Below are 20,900 nucleotides of genomic sequence, written 5' to 3'. Positions count from 1 at the left end.
AATTTTTTGCAGATACGGAAGTGAAAAAAGTCATTTGTGGGCAAACAAAATGGTTTGATGTTGACCATTTCTCAGATGTTTTAAATCAAATTAAAGGAAATTTTCAAACAAAATATCATTTTGAACATTGTGCCAGGCGCGGCATAAACACAGCGAGAGACAGTCCCTGCCCCAGCTGAGATCAGGCCCCGTTGTGTCAGGCGCTGCACACACACACAGCCTTAGACCCGCTGTGGGGCAGTGAAAGGCACAGCCCAGCCTGCACGAATGGTGAGGTGCCCGGCTAACCACTGAGATCACCGAGAGTCGGGTGAAGCGGTGGGACCTCCGGACATGGCATCGCAGAGAGAGACGTAGAGCGGTGGGCGGCAGCGGAGAAAGCCACGGCCCCGGGGTCGATGACGACACAGCGGCCAGGGGCGGCGGAGTGAACAGTGGCCTGGCAGCGGGCAGCTAATGCAGAGTGAACAGGGCAACTGTGAGCCCGATTGCAGCGGCTGGGGGTGGGTGAGGGAGGTGGCCCCGTCTGAACTCTGGGCCTTCCCTGGCCAAGGCCAGCGACTGTGAGTGGGATGCGATGGAGGGAGAGGGGGGCGGCGCGTTAAATGATCAACTGTGAGTCGGGCTCTCACACTGCCAGGTGAGCCACTGAGGTGAAGGCCACTGCCCAGCGAACTCTGGGGTGGGCGGTTTGCTTACGGCGGCAGGTCTTGGCATGCGGTTGCCCTAAACTAACTCTCGGTTCCCTTTTCATAAACGTTCTCGTTTTGTATACATAGAATTTGTGCTTGCGAAAGGGGAAGTTCTGCCTTGTAGAGACACCCGGGGGTGTGGGACGTTTTTGCAGAATACTGGGTGGGGCTGGAGCCGGTTCTGTTTTGTAGGGTACGAGGAACCACTAGATATTGAACCCAGCCCTTGCTGCTGCCACCTTCCCCAGGCAGAAGGGTGACACTGGTAGAACCTCACGCACGAGCACGACAGGGTGTTGAGACCTCACTCCTTCCTCGTAGGAGAAAACACACCAGGCAGCTCCATCCATCCACCCAGCCTGACCCCACATGGGTCCATCCACCCACCTCTGCAGATGTCCTTGTTTCCGTCCTTCCATCCAGCCACCTTCGCAGACGTCTTTCTAGTCACCCCTGCGGGATCTTTCTCTCCTTCCCTTTATTCTCCTGTCCCTGCAGATTTTCTCTCCCTCCATCTCTGCAGATTTCTGCTCCCATCCAGTCATCTCTGCAGATTTAAATTTCCTTCTTTGGCATGGTCTACCCTAAGAAGTTTATCTGGCAAAACTTTCCTTCTGTTGGCCCAGCCTCTCTCCACACTTAATTTTGTGTCCTGCTAAAGAAAACCTTCCACTTTTGCCCACTTAAATAGTCTCCTTCACACACAGCGAGAGACAGTCCCTGCCTCAGATGAGATCAGGGCCCTATTGTGCCAGGTGCTGCAGAAGCAGGGTCCAGACTCAGATGGCTATAGGGTGATCAGATGACAAAGATGAAATATCGAGATGCGAGGGGGTGGAGGAAAACAAAAAAAAAGCCGATGGTGAGGGGAAAAAACCCCCCCACATCTCCTACTTTGGCATCCATCAGCTTTGTCATCAGATAATCTATTAGAACGTGAAATAATGTAGGCAAGAGAATGCATCCCTGGTGTATTCCTGATTCTGTGGAAAACCGGTCTGTAATACAACCGCTGACACTCACACAACTTAAAGGTACCCCAGTAAAATTCCTCACTAGGGACACTAAAATGTCAGGTGCCCCATACTGATGCAACCGTAACCACAGTGCCAATCAAAGCACTGGTACAAGAGTCTATAAATGTGATGCTAATTTCCCTTTGTAGCTCTAGTCATTTTTAATAACATTCCACAAGGTCCATACAGCACGGATTGCAAGTCAACCTGTAATTAAGCCACCCTGATTGTCGTTCATTTTAGGGATGAGCCAATGGCAGTCGGCTCAGGAGTATGATCATAAACACCTTCGCTGGGACTGCCAGCAGCGTGATGTGATTTGAGCAATTTGGTCGCTCTCCGGTTTGTAAAAAAGGGATAATGCCGTCCTTTTCCCAACCTTCGGCAAAGTGACTTGGTTCCCAAACATCTACAATGATTCTGTGAAGCCAGGGAATGAAAGCCGGACCTCCCCTCTTTAGCAGTTCTGATGAAATACTAGCAAGGCCAGATCCTTTATCGTTTCGTGACTGTTTTGACAACAAGTATCTTCTCCTTCTGTCACCAGCCAACTTTCTGTTGGGCTTATTTATGGCACTATGTGTAACAGGTGGCTTGGAGAGCCAGGTAGCCTAGTGGTTAGGGCATGTGGCTCTCAGCTCCCCCCAGCTTGGTTGAGGAGCATCAGTCTTTAAAGCCAGGGGGGTATAGGGGGACCCGAGCCTACCGTTGCCACGGAGTCCCATCCCAGGCCCCTGTGTATGGCAAGGCCCTCTCAGTAGGGAGTCAAAATCTGCTGCCCTGGGCTACTTCCTACCAACGTCTGTTCAGTTTGGGTTGGGAAGGGGAGGCTAGCGGCTGCAACAGACACTCTGATGTTGAAGTGATGCACTGGCTACATCATCGAGCATGGCATAAAAAGCAGCTGACTCATACATTCCAAGGCTGGAAAGGACCATTGTGATCACCGAGTCCAGTGGTACCCAAACGTCTCCTCTTGCACCCCCTGTGTTACCAGTAATGGAATGTGTCTGGGCCCCCACCCCCCGGGCTGGGAGCAGAGGTGGGGCTGGGCCGGGGCTGGGGGCCAAGAGCAAAGCCACAGTTGGGGCTGGTGGCCGAGCGCGGAGTTGGGACTGCAGCTAAAGCCGGAGGTGGGACCAAAGCGGAACTGGGGGCAGAGTGGGGCCAGGTGTTGCTCCCTCCCTGCCCTCCCCGTGGGGGCTGACCCGGGCCCTGCCACATCCCCCGGACATTCCTCCGTGGCCGCCTTGGGAGGCTCCACAGTTTGGGGCCCACAGATCCAGTCTGACATCCCGTATATCACAGGCCAGAGAACGTCCCCAGTAGCCCCTAGGGGTGGAGTTCACAAAAGTTCTAAGGGGGCAGTCCAGCAAAATACATGTGGGGCCTCTGTACCTCATTTGCTGGTGCCCCACCCAGTTTCACCCCAGTTCCAGACATCCTGAGCCCCCCTGAGCTGGGGCTCCCCAGACACACTTAGGCCTTATGACGCTCAGCGCTGCAAGGCCGAAGTCCCTCTGTGAACCAGGGCCCTGCGGGCTTTGAAAATGCCCTATTGGCAGTTGTGGGTGCTTAAATACCTTTAAAAATCTGGCCCTTGGTTTTGGTCTTTGTTCCCCAGCTATAGGGCGGGGTGACCAGCACTTCCCTGCCCCACAGGGGCGTTGTGAGGGTAAGTGCGGCACAGGCTAGAAGGTGCACGGACGTTACAGTAACAGGGGTCAATAAAAGGATACAGCACAGTGAGCACCGTTAGAGGGTTCACAAACTATTTAAAGAGACACTAACCCATTCCTAAACACGACACGCAGCTGTGGTTAGCATCAGTGGGGCACTGATATCTGACTGCCCCACCCTTAAAGGGCTCTTTCCTTCAGCCTCTACATCACCCAGTGGCCTTCCCGTTAAATTGTGTCCTCCCATCGCAGAGCCACTGCCTGGGTTATTTCTCACCTCGCTGAGCTTTCCGCTGCGCCGCTTCATGTCTCCGAGGGATCGAAGGGCTAGATGGAGAACAGACCGTTCAAATCTGCACGCCCCTTTTCCTGTCCCCTCACGCCCCCTTTATACCACACACACCAAAGGGGGGCGTAAAACCATGAGAAAGAGTCATGTCAGGTAAGAGGACACGCTTCCCTCCGGGATGTGGTTAGCAGCAGGTAGCAACCGAGTCTTCTCTGAAGTGTGACACACCAAACCCTCAGCTAGTGTAACCCAGCGCAGCCCTGGGGAGCTCAGTGAATCAATTCAGATTCACAGCGGGGGTCTGGCCCCATTGGCTCCAATGGAGCTACCGCCAATTTACATAGGAAATGCCATCTTGGGTCAGAGCAATGGTCCATCTAGCTCAGTATCCTGTCTCCGACCCCGGCCAGCACCAGAGCGTCAGGAGAAGCGTACCCAACAGGGTACTTTTGGAGAGAGTCACCCCACCAGCATCTCCTGGCTTCTGGCAGTCAGAAGTTTAGGGTCACTTCAAGCATGGGGTTGCATCCCTGACTTTGGCTAATAGCCATCGATCGACCTATCCTCCAGGGACTTACCCAGTGCCTTTTTAGAACCCAGTTACACTTTTGGCCGTCACAACATCCCCTGGCAATGAGTTCCACAGGTTCGCTGTGCGCTGTGTGAAAAAGCATTTCCTCTTGTTTGTATTAAACCTGCAGCCTATTAATTTCACCAGGTGAGCTGTGGTTTTTGTGTTGTAGGAGGGGTAAATAACACTTCTCTATTCATTTTTTCCACATCATCGATGGTTTTAGAGACCTCAATCATATCCTCCCTCTCTTTTCTAAGCCGAGCAGCCCTAATCTTTTTAGTCTCTCTTGTATGGAAGCCGGTCCATCCTCTTGATCATCTTTGATGCCCTTCTCTGAACCTTTTCCAGTTCCACTATCTCCTTCTTGAGATGGGGCGACTAGAACGTCACACAGCATTCAAGGCGTGGGCACACCACGGATGTATACAGGGGCATTATGATATTTTCTGTCTTATTTTCTATCCCTTTCCTAACATGCTGTTACCCTTTTAGGGCCGCTGCACATTGAGTGGACGTTTGAGAAAGTGGATAAGGAAAAGTTATTTACTTATTCCCATAATACAAGAACTAGGGGTCACCAAATGAAATTAATAGGCAGCAGGTTTAAAACAAATAAAAGTAAGTTCTTCTTCACGCAGCACACAGTCAACTTGTGGAACTCCTTACCTGAGGAGGTTGTGAAGGCTAGGACTATAACAATGTTTAAAAGGGGACTGGATAAATTCATGGTGGCTAAGTCCATAAATGGCTATTAGCCAGGATGGGTAAGAATGGTGTCCCTAGCCTCTGTTCGTCAGAGGATGGAGATGGATGGCAGGAGAGAGATCACTTGATCATTGCCTGTTAGGTTCACTCCCTCAGGGGCACCTGGCATTGGCCACTGTCGGTAGACAGATACTGGGCTAGATGGACCTTTGGTCTGACCCGGTACGGCCTTTCTTATGTTCTTATGTTTTCAGAGAACAAGCCATGGTGACTCCAAGTTCTCTTCCTTGGGTGGCAACAGCCAATTTAGACCCCATCACTGTGTCAGCGTAGTTGGGATTAGTTTTCCCAATGTGCATGACTTTGCACATTGTAAAAAATGACTTTGCACTAGCAGGGGCTCTCTGGCCCTATTGACTCCAACGGAAATAGGGTGAATTCACAGCAGGCGGGGATCCGGCCCGAGAGCCCTGTTAATACTTGTTAACCACTGTCAGCTTTCTCGGCTGGCCGCTTGTGGTATGAGAGTAATATTTTCCGATGCATGCTCAGGCCACACTTGCAAAATACATCGGCCAAGACGTCAGTCAATAACCAGTCTGGCTAGTTTGTTCTTCCGTTAGACTTTCTGCTGAATGCTTTGAACCATGTTAGTGATATTGATCCATTCTAAAGCTACATCACAGAAAACCTTTCACCAGCACAATGCCAGGCACACCAGCGGCACTGGGTAAATCATTCCCAGGCTGAACCAAAGTCCTCACGTGGTGTTAAAAAGAGAACTGAAGATGTCTCCTGATTAATGCACTGGACTGGGACCCAGGAGATCTGGTTACAAAGTTCTGCCACTAACTCAGTGTGTAACCTTGACAAGTCACTTAGGAGCAGACCTTCAGAGGTCTTTAGGCACCTAGTTCCAATGGGAGTTGATCCCCAGCTGAGATCAGGGGCCCACGTGCCGGGCGCTGCACAGACAGACAGGGAGTCCATGCTGCAAAGAGTTCACAGTCTAAATAAAAAGCAGGAGGGGAAATTGAAGCACGGGGGTAAAGAAGTGACCTGTGCACATTCCCACAGCAGGTCAGAACCCAGATCAGAAGCCAGGAGTTTAATTCCCAGCCCAATAGCTTAGCCACTGTGCCTAGACCCTACAACAGCTACGGTGCATCCGAAATCCCATCCCCAAGACTGCCCCAGTCTCTACATTTCAAGGCCAGTTGCATTGGTTTAAGGCTGCAGGACCCACTCAGCCCTGGCTGTGACAGGACCCTTCGCAGTCACACATGAGAGGAGTGGAATTCAGCTCTCGGAGGCGGCACTTCCTGACGTTGGATTGAGGTCAATTTCATGCACATACCGAGCACATCAGGCTGCCCCACGAACACAGCCAGGTGCTCTTATCAGCTGCTCGCACCATGGCTGGGGAGACAGTCTACGCCGATCTGAACCTCTCCTCTGGCTTTCCCGGCTCCAGGGCGCCCCTTTCAGCTCAGCCCCTCAGTAAGTGACTTTTATTTCCCCCAAGGGGTGGGGTCGTTGTAAACCCACAGATGGATTTTGCTGGGGAGCCCCTTGCTTTCAATGGCTGCCCCAGAGCAGGTCTGTGCCAGGGGGATTTTTGGCTTTTGGGGAGCTGGCTACAACACTTTTGATCAGCTCTCTGTAGCAGCTCACTTCTGTGTGCGGGGCTCTCGGTGCAGAAGCCTGGGGTGGAAAGGGGAAGTCCATGCACCCACTCGCTAGTCTGGATGGTGCATCAGACGGCACTTCTCCAATTACGACCCACCGAGCTCTAGCTGGGGGCTTGTGGTTCTCTATATGGTTGCATGATGGACTCAGGCTACTAGAGCATTTGAACTGCTCAGACACCTCCCTGGAGTGGGGATGAGGTGTAGGCACTACATTAACTCTACGTGCTACATGCTTCTGCAGCCCCCAGTGCAACAGGGCCCTGATCTCACCCAGCATCTCAGGGTGCGACTGTAATTGACACTTCCTTCCGAGGAAAGCTGGTACATGCAGCTGTAATGCTGCAGCCAGGCATCCTCTATAATGGTCCATGGAGCTGCTACTCGAAAGCTGAGGAGTGCTGGCTGGGCGGGGAAGGCTCGTGTCCGAGGTAAGCCCCTGCACTGGGAATCTGGACATGGTGGGTCCTTATTTAGGTCAAGTGCTCAGCTCTCCACCGTTGGAGCCAGTTTTCGGCACACAGCTCAGCACCAAGCCTGCCTCGGCCCCTATACTCCACACCGGCAGCACACGGGGGAAGGATTTTGCTGCCCAGGAGGAGAATTTTACCCAGTGCAGGTATGGCGTAGGGCAGCCATAAGCTACACTGCCTCCCTTCCCCGCCTCTCCCCCCAAAAACCCTAGTGCAGGACGGTTTCCAGCAGGGGTGGGTCTGGGAGCAGTAAGGAGAATTTCTGCTGCTCCAGATAATCCAAATTGCTCTGGACTGTCCATAAATTAGAGCAATCCCAGGGCTGCTCTAATTGACACCTGAGGCTGTTTTGGAGAAGCCCAGAATCACAAGCCCCGGGGTTGCACTTCCCCTGCTGCACAGAATCTCTGCAATGCACGGCATTAACATGCTTCTTAAGAAACCCTTCAAGTCTACGGTTCTAACCTCATTCTGGGAGGCCCTGACTTCACAGCCGCTATATTTAAGCTATTGTTTCCTCTCCCTGCCTCCTAACCTCTGTGGGGGAAATTCACAACTCTGCAGAGGGCCCAGCGCAAAGGCCAATACCCTACTTGTAGTCTGCAAAATAGGACTAGAGCGGTGTCTAGCTTTGTGTTTATTCTCTACACAGGGGTGAATTTCATCCCATGCACCCAGCGTCTTCATCAGGGCATGTCTCTTGCGAGGTGTCTGTGATTCATGCACGTTGCATGTCTGTAAGTGTCATTCAGATCGTCAAGTCTGACCCCCCACATAACCCAGGCCAGAGAGTTTCACCTACAGACGCCGGCTTTGATTAGAATGATTCTTCCTTACGCTGTAAGGCTCCAATTCAGCAAAGAACTTAATGCACGTGCCTCTTTTTAACCATTTCCTTGAGCCCCATTACAGTCGATGGGACCGGAACACACTGTTAAAGTTAAACCCACGTCCAAGTTCTTTGCTGGATAAGGATGTTTTGCTGAAATGGGCCCTAATGGACATGACTGAGTCCAACAGGAACAAAGCACGCAGGCCACACTTACAGGATGGGGCACTCTGTCCTGGGAAGCAGGGACTCTGAAAGAGATTCGGGGGTCATGGGGGATAAACAGCTGCACATAAGCTCCCGGTGCGACGCTGTGGCCTGAAGGGCTAATGCGACCCTGGGATGTATAACCAGGGGAATCTCGAGTAGCAGCCGAGAGGTTATTTTAGCTCTGATTTGGCCCTGGTGTGACCACTGCTGGGAACCCGTGTCCAGTTCTGGTGTCCAGAATTCAAGAAGAATGTTGCTAAATTGCAGAGGGGGTTAGAGAAGACCCACAGGAATGACTAAAGGATCAGAAAAGCTGCCTTGTAGTGATAGACGGAGCTCCTGGAGTCTACTTAACAAAGAGAGGGTTAAGGGGTGACCTGATGAGTCTATAAGTATCTACATGAGGAAGGAATATTGAACAACAAGCTCTTCAATCGAGCAGAGAGAGGTTCTAACATGATCCTATGGCTGGAAGTTGAAGCTAGACAAATTCGGACTCGAAATAAGTTGTAAATTTTTTAGCGGTGAGAGTAATTACTCACTGGAACAATTCACCAAGGGTCGTGGTGGATTCGCCATCACTGACAAGATTTAAATCAACCCTGGGTGTTTTTCTATAAGATCTGCTCTTGGAATTATTTTGAGGAAGCTCTCTGGCGTGTGTAATACAGGAGGTCAGGCAAAACGACCAGAATGGTCCCTTCCAGCCTTGGAATCTCTGAGTAGCTCAAAAAACATCAGAAATGTTTTGATTTCAAGACAGAGAAATGTTTCAAAGAGATTTAGAAAACATGACGGATGAGGAGAGGTTGAAAGAACTGGACGTGTTCAGTCTAGAGGAGGGACGGCTGAGGGGGGACATGAGACCAGTCTTCCGGTATGAAAAAGGTTGTTATAAGGAGGGTGTTGATCAATTGCTCTCCACGGCCACTGAAGGTACGATAAGCAGTGATCAGCTTAATTTGCAGCAGGGGAGATTTAGGTTAGATTTTAGGAAAATCTTTCTAACTCTAAGAGTAGTTAAGCACTGAACCAGGTTAGCTAGGGACAGGGGCGGCTCCAGGCACCAGCGCAGCAAGAGTGTGCCTGGGGCGGGAAGCCGCGGGGGCGGCCTGCCGGCTGCTGTGGGGGCAGCAGTCAGGGAGCGTTCGGCAGCTTGCCTGCAGGAGGTCCGCCGGCCCCGCGACTCCGGTGGGAATTCGGTGGCGGGTACGCCGAAGCTGCGAGACCGACGGACCTCCCCCAGGCTCCCACCAAAAGCCGCCTGACTGCCGTGCTTGGGGCGGCAAAATACATAGAGCCGCCCCTGGCTAGGGAGGTTGTGGAAACTCAGGCATTGGAGGTTTTTAAGAATAGGTTAAACAAACACCAGTCAAGGATGGTCTAGGGGTAAATACAGTCCTGGCTCAGTGCAGAGTGAGGGATGGGGGAGGTGGGCTACATGCCCTCTTGAGGTCCCGTCCAGCCCTACAGTTCTGTGATTCTGTGTCTTCAAGATTGAAAGATGTTCAGTCTGAAACAATAATGTCACGTGACCGAGCTGACTTATGAAGCTCAGCCATGTGACATAGTAATTAAACCTTGAAAGTGGAAAGAGAAAGCACTGATCCAAAAGATTTCAGAGCAGTCACTGGGTCAGTCTGTATCAGCAAAAGCAACGAGGAGCCCTTGTGCCACCTTAGAGACTAACGTTGTTCGAACCAAAGCTGTTTACAAATGGGAAAAAGTTTCCAGCCAAAAATGTTGCAAATGAGAAACCTTTGAGAAAATCAAATCTGGGAAAGCAAGATAAGAATAGTGATGCTGAATCCTGCCCGGCCATTGTAGGTTGCTCAGGGCACGACCCAGGCTCCACCGTCCCTGGCTAACCTGGGCTGCTCTTTGCACGTCTTCAGTGCTGTTATGTTCTGAGAGTTTTCTCTCTGGGGACTGCTTGATGGAGAGAGTCTTTGCTAGGCCCTTTTGCATGTTCTTCCTGCTGCCCAATGGCTGATGCTCCGCTTCATTCTTAACATAAGAATGGCCACAAAGGGTCAGATCAATGGTCCATCGAGCCCAATATCCTGTCTTCCAACAGTGGCCAAAGAAAATGCAGCCCAGATCTTTCCAACTTCCGTTCTGGATAATTTTAGAGAGCAAGTGATGTTGGACTCTGACGAATCTTGGCATTTGTTATTCATTCATTTAATTTAATGTCTAGTAATTTTCTAAGGCATTCGCTTTCCAAGGTATTTAGACATCTGGCTACGCCTTTGGTGGATTTCCAGCTTTCACATTTATACATTAGGGTGGAAATAACAGTTGAGTTGAACATTCATAGTTTGGTCTTTAAATTGTAGATTTGCAATGACCAAATCTTGTTTGAGCTGGTCTACGCAGCTGCTGCCTTGCCAATTTGTGACATTATTTCCTCCTGGACTTTCCATTGTTACAGCCAAGTTATGCAAAGTGACAACATACATAAGGAACATAATAGACAATAATTATTCATAGATTCTAGGACTGGAAGGGACCTCGAGAGGTCATTGAGTCCAGTCCCCTGCCCTCATGGAGAATGCAATCAAACAGAAAAAGAACCTGAAAAACAACAAATCAATATGGTGAAGAATAAAAGTTAGGGGGGGGGAATCCATTTAAAAATGCAGGAAATGTAAAATAGAGAAAATGTCGATATTTTCATAAAAATTCCCATTTTCAAGAAAAACGTCAACATTTTACCCCACTGCCTTTACATAAAAAGTCAGGCAGCTCTCGAGTCGTCCCAGACTGGCCTACAGAGGAAAACAGTTGAGCATATAGGCCCCAATCCTGTAATAAACTCCATGCGGGCATAGGATTCTACCCACACTGTAAGATTGGGGACATATTTTTCTTTGAAACGGTCTTCCATACACCAGATTCTGACTGTTTTTCACCAGACATTGGCTTTTACAGGTCCCCAGAGTCCCCGGTGGCATCGGACAGCGCTGTGGGTCGGATGGATTGGGAATATTGTCCTGGTGATTGCTGTGATAGTGCTGGGGATTTGGGGTGAGTAGCTGACAGCTCCGTGTTTATTTGTGCGGGTCCATCAGTGTATAGCATGGATCGTCCCGTCCCTCCAGAACTCCATTGTGGGTCCCCTCCCACTAGCTGGTAAATTTCTTTGGCGTGCCAAAGTGCTTGACTATAACAGAGAGAAAATTAAATAGACAGGGAGATGGGTGTGCATGGGGATGGATGGATAACTAGATAGATCCAGACATACACAAGACCTGGTTAAAAATAAGGGGAAAATTTTACTGATATATTAAAAAAAAACACCTTGCCACCCTGCTTTCAAAATTCAGAAGACCCCTAAATTTTGAAAGTTCAAAATTTGAAAAGCTCCACAAGTTGGCTGAAAAATGGGAGGGAGTGGGAAGAATTATGTGACAGTTTCATCAACACTTTTCCTCATTTTTTGTTTCAATTTGCAAAATTACATCGACATTTTAAAATTAGAACAAAATTTCAGCCAACTCTGATACTAGCACTGGTTGAGAATTTCTCATCCAAATGTGTTTTTTAAAAAGGAAAATTAGGATTTTGCTAGATATGTAGCACTCCAATCCCCCCGGTTACCTTCTTTAGCACCAATCCCCTGACGGGTTTGAGGGACGGGCCTGGGTTCTTCTGGATCCCGCTTTCCGCTCCCCAGGGAATAACATTTTTATTTTCTTCCCGTATGAACTTATTTGCTGGTGCCTCTACCCCCCTCGCTCCTGCCTGGCAGGGCCACCAGGGCAGCTTGGCAGGAAAATTCTAACCACAGGGTGACCCCCACTTACTTGCCAGTTAGTTGGAGACTCCCAAGAATTAACACAGACACGTACAATATATTCCACACAGTAATTATGTTAAACAGGAGATACATATAACAAAACAGGATAAAACACTATTCCAAGGGTCACCGGTGCCCACGCTGATAAGATCTATGAATTTCCCCATGTGACCTGATCTAGCAAAGGTCAAATTAGTCCCGTTGGCGCACGTATTCGTGGGGGCCCTTGATGACCTGTGACCACGATATCATCTGTGCCTCAGTGAGCAGCTCGGCTGGCGGGGTCAGTGCAGCCCAAAGGACTCACACATGGGATGAGACGGTCAGTCCTGCCACAGGTTTAATAGGCAGCAGGGTATAAAATCCCCAAACCCCGACCCACTGGCTTGAGGGCCCAGTTCCGGGACTGGGGGCGTGTCTCCCGAACCATCTCCCTGACTGGCTAACGGAAGGATGGTGACTCACAACTCCACGCCGGATCCTCACGTTCAGAGATGGCTCTGGACTGCAGAGGGGCTGATGAGCGCTGCTGGCAGGCATCCTCGTCATGCAGGGTCAGGCTGCCGCTGCTCCCAGGATTTCTCCTCCCCACCAAGGGGTGTACGGCTCAGGGGGCAGGTTACTAAACTAGCCTAAAAATCCTAACTTCAGTCTCCCACCCCAGTGCCCAGACACACTCCCAGCAGGCGGCAGCCCTGGGCCAGCAGCCAGAGCAGTGGTGCCCTGGGGTGGCTGAGTTTCCCTAGGGATATGCGGGGGCTAAACTCAGCCAGGCTGTGGGGGGAGTTTTCCCAACAAAGGCCTCTAACCTGAGAGTCACCTTCCTCCCAGAGACAGCGCCTCCCCCTGAGCTACCAGCACACAGAGCCCCAGGGACCTAGGGAAGCACCTTGGGGGTTACACACACACATATATATCTGCTGTGGCAGTGTCATTGCAGTGCACCTTGGGAGTCCCGAGCCTACAGTGCATCATGGGAGATGTAGTCCAGCCAAGGAGCCTAGCCCATAAGGAGGAACTGCAGCATGAGGAACCAAACTACAACTCCCAGCAGCTCAGGCATGTCAATATTGAACCCACCTGAAGTGAAACATTTTATCCTTCCCAATCAGGTTGATTCTGAATTTTTCCTCCCACAAACAAGTTTTTGATACTTTGACTTTTCGTCCCAATTCAGGGCAAAAACAAATGTTGAAATATTAGAATTGCCCGTGACACATACATTTGGATTCGTTTACCTATTCTATCATACACACCCCAAGAGTTAGTCACAGCAATGGAGGTACAGTGAGAGAACCAGCAGAGGATATTGTCTTTAACAGAAGTGGGTTCTATTCCCCCATCTGCTGGGTGACCTTGCACAAGGCACTTTGCCTTTGTGTTTCTCTTCCCTCCCCAGCCTATGATTTGCCTTGTCTGTTTACCGGGAGATTTTCAGAAGCCCTTAAGGAACCACCTTCATACTGACATTAAATATCCTCCATTTGGCTGTAACCCGCACTTAGCTCTAGCATCAATCCCTGGCTCTGCCATAGACTCCCTGTGTGACTATGGGCAAGTGCCTCGGGCCTCAGTTTCCCCATCTATAAAATGGAGATTGTGCCTCCCTTGTCTAAGTAGATTGCAAGTTCTTTGAGGTAGGGACTCTTTCCTTGTGTGTCTGTGCAGCACCCGGCACAACGGGGCCCTGATCTCAGCTGGGGCAGGGCCTGTCTCTCCTTGTGTGTCTGTGCAGCACCCGGCACAACGGGGCCCTGATCTCAGCTGGGGCAGGGCCTGTCTCTCCCTGTGTGTCTGTGCTCCACAGCACTTGATATAATAACAATAACAGAGGCTGGTCCATGGGCCTACGGCCTATTTGCAGCCTAGGATGTGTCTGTGCTGGGCTGTAAGAAGCCAGCTGGGCTCTGGGCAGAAGGTGTTGTTGCCCTGTCCCTGTTTGTAACCTTGTTTACGTGGGTGGCCGGGAAGACACTGATGGTTTCTCTCTGTGGTGTGGGAGAGGAAGTGAAATGAGGACAGGAGCTGGGTCTGGGCAGCGAGGGGGCGATTCAACTTCAAAGGGATCTAAGTCAATGGAAAGTTTTATTAACCCTGCACTAGTAGCTAGATGCCCAGCTGAGATCAGAGTCCCTTTGTCCTGGGCTCTGCACAGACCCACAGAGACAGTCCCTGCCCCAGCTGAGATCAGGGCCCCATTGTGTCAGGCGCTGCACAGACACACAGGGAGAGACAGTCAGGGGCGGCTCTAGGAATTGCGCCGCCCCAAGTAGGGCGGCACGCTGCGGGGGGCGCTCTGCCGGTCGCCGGTCCTGTGGCTCCAGTGGACCTCCTGCAAATGCCTGCGGAGGGTCCACCGGAGCCGCCTGCCGCCCTCCCGGCAACCGGCAGAGCACCCCCCGTGGCGTGCCGCCCCAAGCATGTGCTTGGCGTGCTGGGGCCTGGAGCCGCCCCTGGAGACAGTCCCTGTCCCAGCTGAGATCAGGGCCCCGTTGTGCCGGGCGCTGCACAGACACACAGCGAGAGACAGTCCCTGTCCCAGCTGAGATCAGGGCCCCGTTGTGCCGGGTGCTGCACAGACACAGCAAGAGACAGGGCCTGCCCCTCCAAGTGCTTAGAAGCTCAGTAGACAAGACAGTCAAATAAATGAGGTGAAATGACTTGGTCAAGGTCACACGGCAGAGCTAAGTCTTGAATCCTGATTTCCTACTCATGCTGGCTCTCCATTGATCATGCTGGACACTGGCCAGTACCGCCATCTGGGAAGTTGTAATTTCTAATTTTGAAACATTTCCACTTGCTTTAAAATCTGGGGGCAGGGGGAAATGTACTAGTGTCCCCCCAGCTTTTCATCAGCCTTGGGCGTTTCAGTACAACTGTCCTCAACACGTAATCGTGAGGAAATGTAGTTGGTGGATAAATGGAGAAAAGACGTCCCCAAAACATGGCTGGGAATATTCCCCCCGGATGGCGTGTTCCCATCGCTGGCTCTGTCAGACGGAGCTGGCTGTTCGCAGTGGGACGGGGGACTGGGCGGGAGCTCACAGGCATCCCGGGAGGAAGGCTGCCCACTGGTCTTGGTGCTAATCTGGGACGCAGGAGCTCTGGGACCAGTTCCTGGTTCTGCCACTGATTCCCCGTGTGACCCTGGGCTGGTCCCTTAAGGCTGGAATTCCACAGGGGTTTAGGTACTTAACAACGCATCTAGACAGGGCCGGCTTTAGGGCAATTCACCAGATTCCCCTGAATCGGGCCCCATGCCCCTAAGAGGGCCCCGCACCCCTAGGAGGGGCCCCACAACATGCCTAAGGACCCTCTGCCAACGTGCTGCCAAAGGCACCGGCAGCCAATTGAGCTGCCGCCGAAGTCCCGCCGCTGTCTTCGGCAGCAGCTCTTTTGAATCGGGCCCCCGCAGTGCCTAAAGCCAGCCCTGCATCTAGGTGTCTAAAACCAACCCACTAGGTGCCTAACGCCTATTGAAGTCAATGGTAATTGGGCACCTAGGGCCCAGGTTCTCAAATGTATTTAGGTGCCCAACACCCAAGGGAGTTAGGCACCTAAATCCTGCTGAGGATCTGGGCCTAGGTGCTTCTGAAAACCCCACTCGGGGTCTCTCTGCAGCTTTAGGTGCCTAAGCTCCTTGAATAATCTGTTCCCATGATCCTCCCCTGCACCACAGGGAATGTGGGTGAGGGACAGAGACAGCAAGTGACAGGGGCAGATAAACTCCGCAATGTACAGGCTGCGCCCCTCAGGGTGGCTGCACTGGTGGTGGACGCGTCTGTGAGCCCTGTTTTGACTGAGCCAACATCCATAGCAGCAGAGAGCCCCTGACGCCGGATGCTGTGACTGCCACCCTGACGCTCACATGGCTGCAGCCCAGCATCTCAGCTTCCTGTGCGATCTCACACCCCTGCCCACGCGGCTCCCGGCCCCTCCTCTCACCAGTGAGGAGGGCTACACTGTATTGAACCTGCAGCCCCAGAGGGGTGGCTCAGGTGGCCTGTCCCCAGCCCGGAACCCAGGCTGGTCCTTGCCACTCTGTGCCTCAGTTTCCCCACCTGTACAATGGGCTAACAGCCCTGTGCCCTGCCTCACAGAGTGGGGTTGGGAGGTGAAATCTAGAGAAGACTCTGAAGTTCTAATACTGCTTTGATGGGGGCTGGATAACTTAGATTCAAACACTGGCTGGATTTGCAAAAGGCCCAAGGGATTTAAGCACCCACCCCGATTTTCAATCCCAGCCATGTTTTTAGATCAGGGCCCTTTGAGGCTGCTCTGAAGCCCACGGGAGTCATAGGAGATGGGGCTGAACGGGCTTTGGGCCAGGCCCAGTGTCTCCATGGGGATGTGTGCCAGAGCTTTTACCCAGCAACCCCCACAACACTGACCTCCCACCGACGCTGCTTTGCAGTTTCCCACTTGGTGTCCGAGAAGGGACAGACCCCGGCAGCCCTGGATTGCAATGGAGCCGGGAGCAGAGACCCCAGCACAGCAGAATGCAGCGCCCGCCTGGAGCATGTCCGATCCCAGCTGTGCCCCTCGGCCCCGCCCGGCCCAGCAGGTAACCCCAGTGCGTGTGTCTCTGAGCTGCCCTCCACCCCGGGCACGGCCAGTGGGAACCCAGCTGCCGTCCCAGCCCCTGGGGATCCTGCAGGGCAGGGACACGCCGCCCACTGCTGGCTGCACCGATCTGCCACCAGCCCCGCTCGGTGCCAGGCTGTGAATGTAGCTGCCTCAGCTGGGGCTGGGCCTGGGGCCTCTGCTGAGACTGTGGGGTTAGTGACATCTAGTGGCCATGCCCGGTTCTGCTCAAGGGGGTACCACACAGGTGGGTTTTTAAATAATTTAGTACCGGGATCAGGGGTGGCCGTATGTTTGCAGAGCAGGGACAGATCCCAGCAGAGAGACTGTCTCATGGACTCACCCCCTCCCATTCCCAGCCAGCCCTGGGGTCCCCACTTCCTCTCCTGGCAGCATAAAGTGGCATTAAAATGGCTATGATACAGCCTCTTGCGATTCCCCTGCGCACTAGGGGTCTCTCTGGCTGGTGTGGAGCTGAGGTAAGAGCCCTGCACCATCCTGCTCCCACCCCGCAGTGGAGGGGGTAGATGGGGGCTGTGGCTAGAGTGCAGTGCACTGTGGGTGTTCTTTGTTTCCCAGGAATGGTAAGGAGCAAATCATAAGGTAGAGCAGCCCCGAGGTTGCTCTAAGTGACACTAGGAGCCAGGCAGGGCCCAGTCCAGCCCCAGATTTCAGGGAGCACAAAGGGACTCAAACCCATTTGAACCCCGTTCCTGCCCCAGTCGCAGGCTGGGAGTAGCCGGGAATGAGGCCCAGAGGGCTCAGAGCATTAATGACGCCTGTCTCTCTGCAGGGGGCTCTGGGTGCAAACTCTGCCCCACGGACTGCCAGCTGCGCAGGGACAAGTGCTACTGGGTCAGCAGAGGAAGTAAAACGTGGAGCGAGAGCCGCGCCAACTGCTCAGCGAGGGGCTCCCAGCTGCTGGTGATCCGGGACCGGGAGGAGCTGGTAAAGGGGACGATACCTTCCTGCTGGAGCTGCCCCTGCAGGGCTGGGCCCTGGGTGCAGAGTCCAAGGGGCTCATTAGGATACACTTTAGGGCTGGGAGTTTCCAAGTTGCCTAGGGGATTTGGACACCCCATTGTCATTAATTGTTAATAACAGTGTGTCCAAACCCCCTAGGCAGCTTCAACAATCCCAGCCTCAATCACTAGCCACCAGTGCCGCCCCCGTTCTGGGGTGAGCTCAACACAGCGCAGCTGGAGAGTGAGAGAGGGGTACGAGGGTGGATAGCTACAGAGAGAAGGTGGATGTATGAGGGGGGATGGATATAGGGGTGTATATGAGGCATAGCTTGATAGATGGGTATGTGCGGGAACAGATGGATGGACAGAGCGATGGGTGTGTATGAGGTTAGATGGATGAGGCTGGATTATGGGGCTAGATAAACAGCCAAACAGTAGTTCTGGTCCTGAAGTTGTTGACAACCTGGATTTGCAAGAAAAGAGCCCAACCGCACGTCTGGTCACCAGCTGCCTGTCCCACACTCACTGCAGGAGTCTCTACAGGCCCTGACAGGAGGCACGTCTCTGTTCTGGGTTGGACTGTTCGTCCCCTCCCCGGAGAAGGCCTGGACCTGGCTGGACGGCTCCCGGCTGGATCAGACCCAGTGAGTGATTCCTCTAGTCAAACCCTTTCCCTCCCCTCCGTGGGCAGAGGGGGCCAGGGCCAGGGCTGGGGGAGGTTTGGGGGGAAGGTCGGGAGCTCGGGGGGAGCCGTGTTCAGTGTCAGACGATGCTGAGACCCCAGGAGGGGGGCTGGGGAGCCTGGCTGAGAGGGGGGCTGGGTGGGAGCAGACAGGGCCATGGGGCAGGGAGAGATTTGCCCATCCCCCAGCACAGAGATGGTGGCTGGAGCCCTGGGGGCAGGGGAGGTCACCCAGAGTCGGGGTGTGGAGGGTGAAGAGCAAAGGGGCCAGGCCAGAGCCCTGGGGACCCCCAGACAATGGGGCAGGGGGGAGGAGGAGACACAGAGCAGCCAGAGGCAGGAGGGGACCAGGAGGGGGCAGCGTCGGCCCAGCCTGGTGGGGAGGAGACGCGGAGCAGGGGAGGGAGCTGGTCAGAGTCTAGCCCAGCAGGGAGGAGGAAGCTGGAGCAGGTCCCTGGGCAGGGAGAGGCCGTTCGAGACCCTGGCCAGGGCCTGACAGTGGGGAGAGGGGGCAGCCCCCAGGGCAGAGCTGGAGGAGACGACGGCTGCGGATCCCGTTAGAACACAGAAGAGCCGCTACTGACTGCGTGTGATGGACCCACATGTGCTGACAGGGCCCCTCAGACCCTCTCCTTTGTCCTGCAGGTTCCCGGTGTCAGGCCCGGCTGACGGGAGCAGTTGTGGGGTGGTGAAGGGGAATCGGATTCATTCTGACATCTGCGGCTCTGCACGTCAGTGGATTTGCCAGAGAGACGCCGTCCCGCTCTGAGCAGGATACAAGGGAGACCTCAGTGGACGGCACCGTTAGCCCCATGTCACACACAGGGAAACTGAGTCACAGCCACTGACCTGCCCAAGATCACAGCGAGTTTGTGGCAAAGTAGAAATAGAACCCAGGAGTCCTGACTCCCAGTCCTACCTCAGGTGAAAGAGTTTAAAGGGTTAATTCCATAGAGAAGAACAATTCCCAGCTCTGGCGTTACACATTCCAGCAGGAGTTGGATGCGCTGCAGGGGCAGGCTTGGGCCGTAGCTATAATGCTCTGCACAGCCCGGGGGCAGTTTAACCCTCTCCGCCCTGGAACTGGGAGGGAGGAATCTGCCAGATTCTCAGCGGGTGTAAACCAGCCTCCATCCAGGGACTCCAGTGGAGCAGCACTGACTGACCCGAGCTGGGATCTGGCCCCAGTGACTCCAGTGGTGCTAGGGCGGATTCACACCAGGTGGGGATCTGGGTTTTCACCTGTATTTCACTCCCGGTTAATTTCTTTGCACCTCTCTGCCAGGTCCCACTCTGAGCTCTCTTCCCCAGCCCGGCCATTGCTCCCGTCCAGCCTGTGACCTGACGCACCTCTGCCCATCCTGCCCTAAGGGATCGTTAACTCCTGTCACTAACGAGGGGGTCTCAGCTTCCCCAGTCAGCTGACGTGCTGTCCACTTGCTACCTCCTCAGAGCATCGCTAAGGGGATCAGAGCCCCGATCCCAAACGGGGCCTTTCCCTGCGTGTTGCTGGGTGATGTCTGGGGTCACTGTCTGTGTCAGAGGAGCAGGGTGGGGATGCTCGGTGGCAGTGCAGGGAGCACCCCGGGGAGGGCTGGGGGCTAACGAACGCCCTGGTACTCAGGGGCCCGGCGGCCCAGGAGGAGATGGACTGGGAAAGCTGGAGGGCAGGTTGGTTGGCCAGGCCAAACAGCCCCCAGTGTCTTTAGGAGCCGCCTCCCCGACAGCTGGGCCTGTGACTGCCAGAGACAGGGCCGGCTTTAGGAAGTGCGGGGCCCGATTCGAATATCCAGCGGCGCTCTGGGTCTTCAGCGGCACTTCGGCGGTGGGTCCTTGACTTGCTCCAGGTCTTCCGTGGCACCAAAGGACCTACTGCCGAAGTGCTGCTGAAGACCCGGACCGCCGCCGGGTGAGTAAAAATTAAAAAGTTAGGCGCTCGTCTTTAGGGCCTGGGGCCCTCTTAGTTGCAGGGTCCGATTTGGGGAACCGGGGGAATCGGTCTAAAGCCGGCCCAGGCCAGAGAATAGAACTGGTCTGGTCTGCGGGAGAGACAGGGCTGCCGAGCACAGACTCATTTTGGGTTTGGTCACCGGGGCTGGATGAATGCACCCTGCTGACGGCCATGTCAGGGGAGGGAGGCAGCGTGGCCTAGTGGATAGCACACTGGCCTGGGACAGGGAAGGTTGGGTTCTGTTCCTGGCTTCCACCCTGGTGTTTGCTGCACTCTCTAGCCCCCGGCCTCGGCTGATGAGCAGGATGCCCCGGGCCTGCTGGGTGACTCTGCGTGAGACACTTTGTCTCTTTGGGTTTGTCTGCACCAGGGGGTCTCCAACGTCATTGCTCCGCGCCCCCCTTCTGACAACAAAAATTACTACTCAGCCCCAGGAGGGGGGACCGAAGCCTGAGTCCCGCTGCCCACGGCTGGGGGGTGAAAGCCAAACCTTGGGGGCTCCGGCCCTGGGGACGGGGGGCTGGAACCTGAGCCCTGCTGCCCAGGGCTGAAATCCTCGGGCTCTGGCCCCAGGCAGTGGGGCTCAGTCTTTAGCTTCAGCCCTGGGCCCCAACAAGTGTAACACCAGCCCTGGCGACCCCATTAAAATGGTGGTGTGACATTGCACTCCATATGTTTTATGGAAATATGTTTATAAGTGTGAATATGATGTTACTGGAAGATGTTTTATGCACAAGGTTTCTTGTAAGGTATCCTTACAA

At 53.6% G+C, this 20,900-nt stretch overlaps 1 protein-coding gene across 1 annotated transcript; it reads left to right on the top strand.

Moving 5' to 3' along the window:
* Positions 1-6,321: 6,321 nt before the first annotated feature.
* Positions 6,322-19,858, top strand: LOC120392410 (killer cell lectin-like receptor subfamily B member 1B allele C). The gene is made up of 7 exons (XM_039517149.1): positions 6,322-6,455; positions 11,090-11,185; positions 16,372-16,521; positions 17,335-17,489; positions 18,038-18,150; positions 18,834-18,962; positions 19,474-19,858. Exons 1-6 carry the CDS (start codon positions 6,371-6,373, stop codon positions 18,955-18,957), a joined length of 723 nt encoding a protein of 240 aa, XP_039373083.1. The 5' UTR covers positions 6,322-6,370; the 3' UTR covers positions 18,958-18,962; positions 19,474-19,858.
* Positions 19,859-20,900: the final 1,042 nt, after the last annotated feature.

This window comes from Mauremys reevesii, unplaced genomic scaffold, assembly GCF_016161935.1.
Source record: "Mauremys reevesii isolate NIE-2019 unplaced genomic scaffold, ASM1616193v1 Contig1, whole genome shotgun sequence".
In the NCBI taxonomy this organism is placed as follows: domain Eukaryota; kingdom Metazoa; phylum Chordata; order Testudines; family Geoemydidae; genus Mauremys; species Mauremys reevesii.
This window is presented reverse-complemented; position numbering and strand designations above follow the sequence as displayed.

Coding starts and splice junctions, on each gene's coding strand:
- LOC120392410 (XM_039517149.1), top strand. CDS start 6,371: ATGGCTGGGGAGACAGTCTACGCCGATCTGAACCTCTCCTCTGGCTTT. Junction 11,186..16,371: donor GATAGTGCTGGGGATTTGGG/GTGAGTAGCTGA, acceptor GCTGCTTTGCAG/TTTCCCACTTGGTGTCCGAG. Junction 17,490..18,037: donor TCCGGGACCGGGAGGAGCTG/GTAAAGGGGACG, acceptor CACTCACTGCAG/GAGTCTCTACAGGCCCTGAC.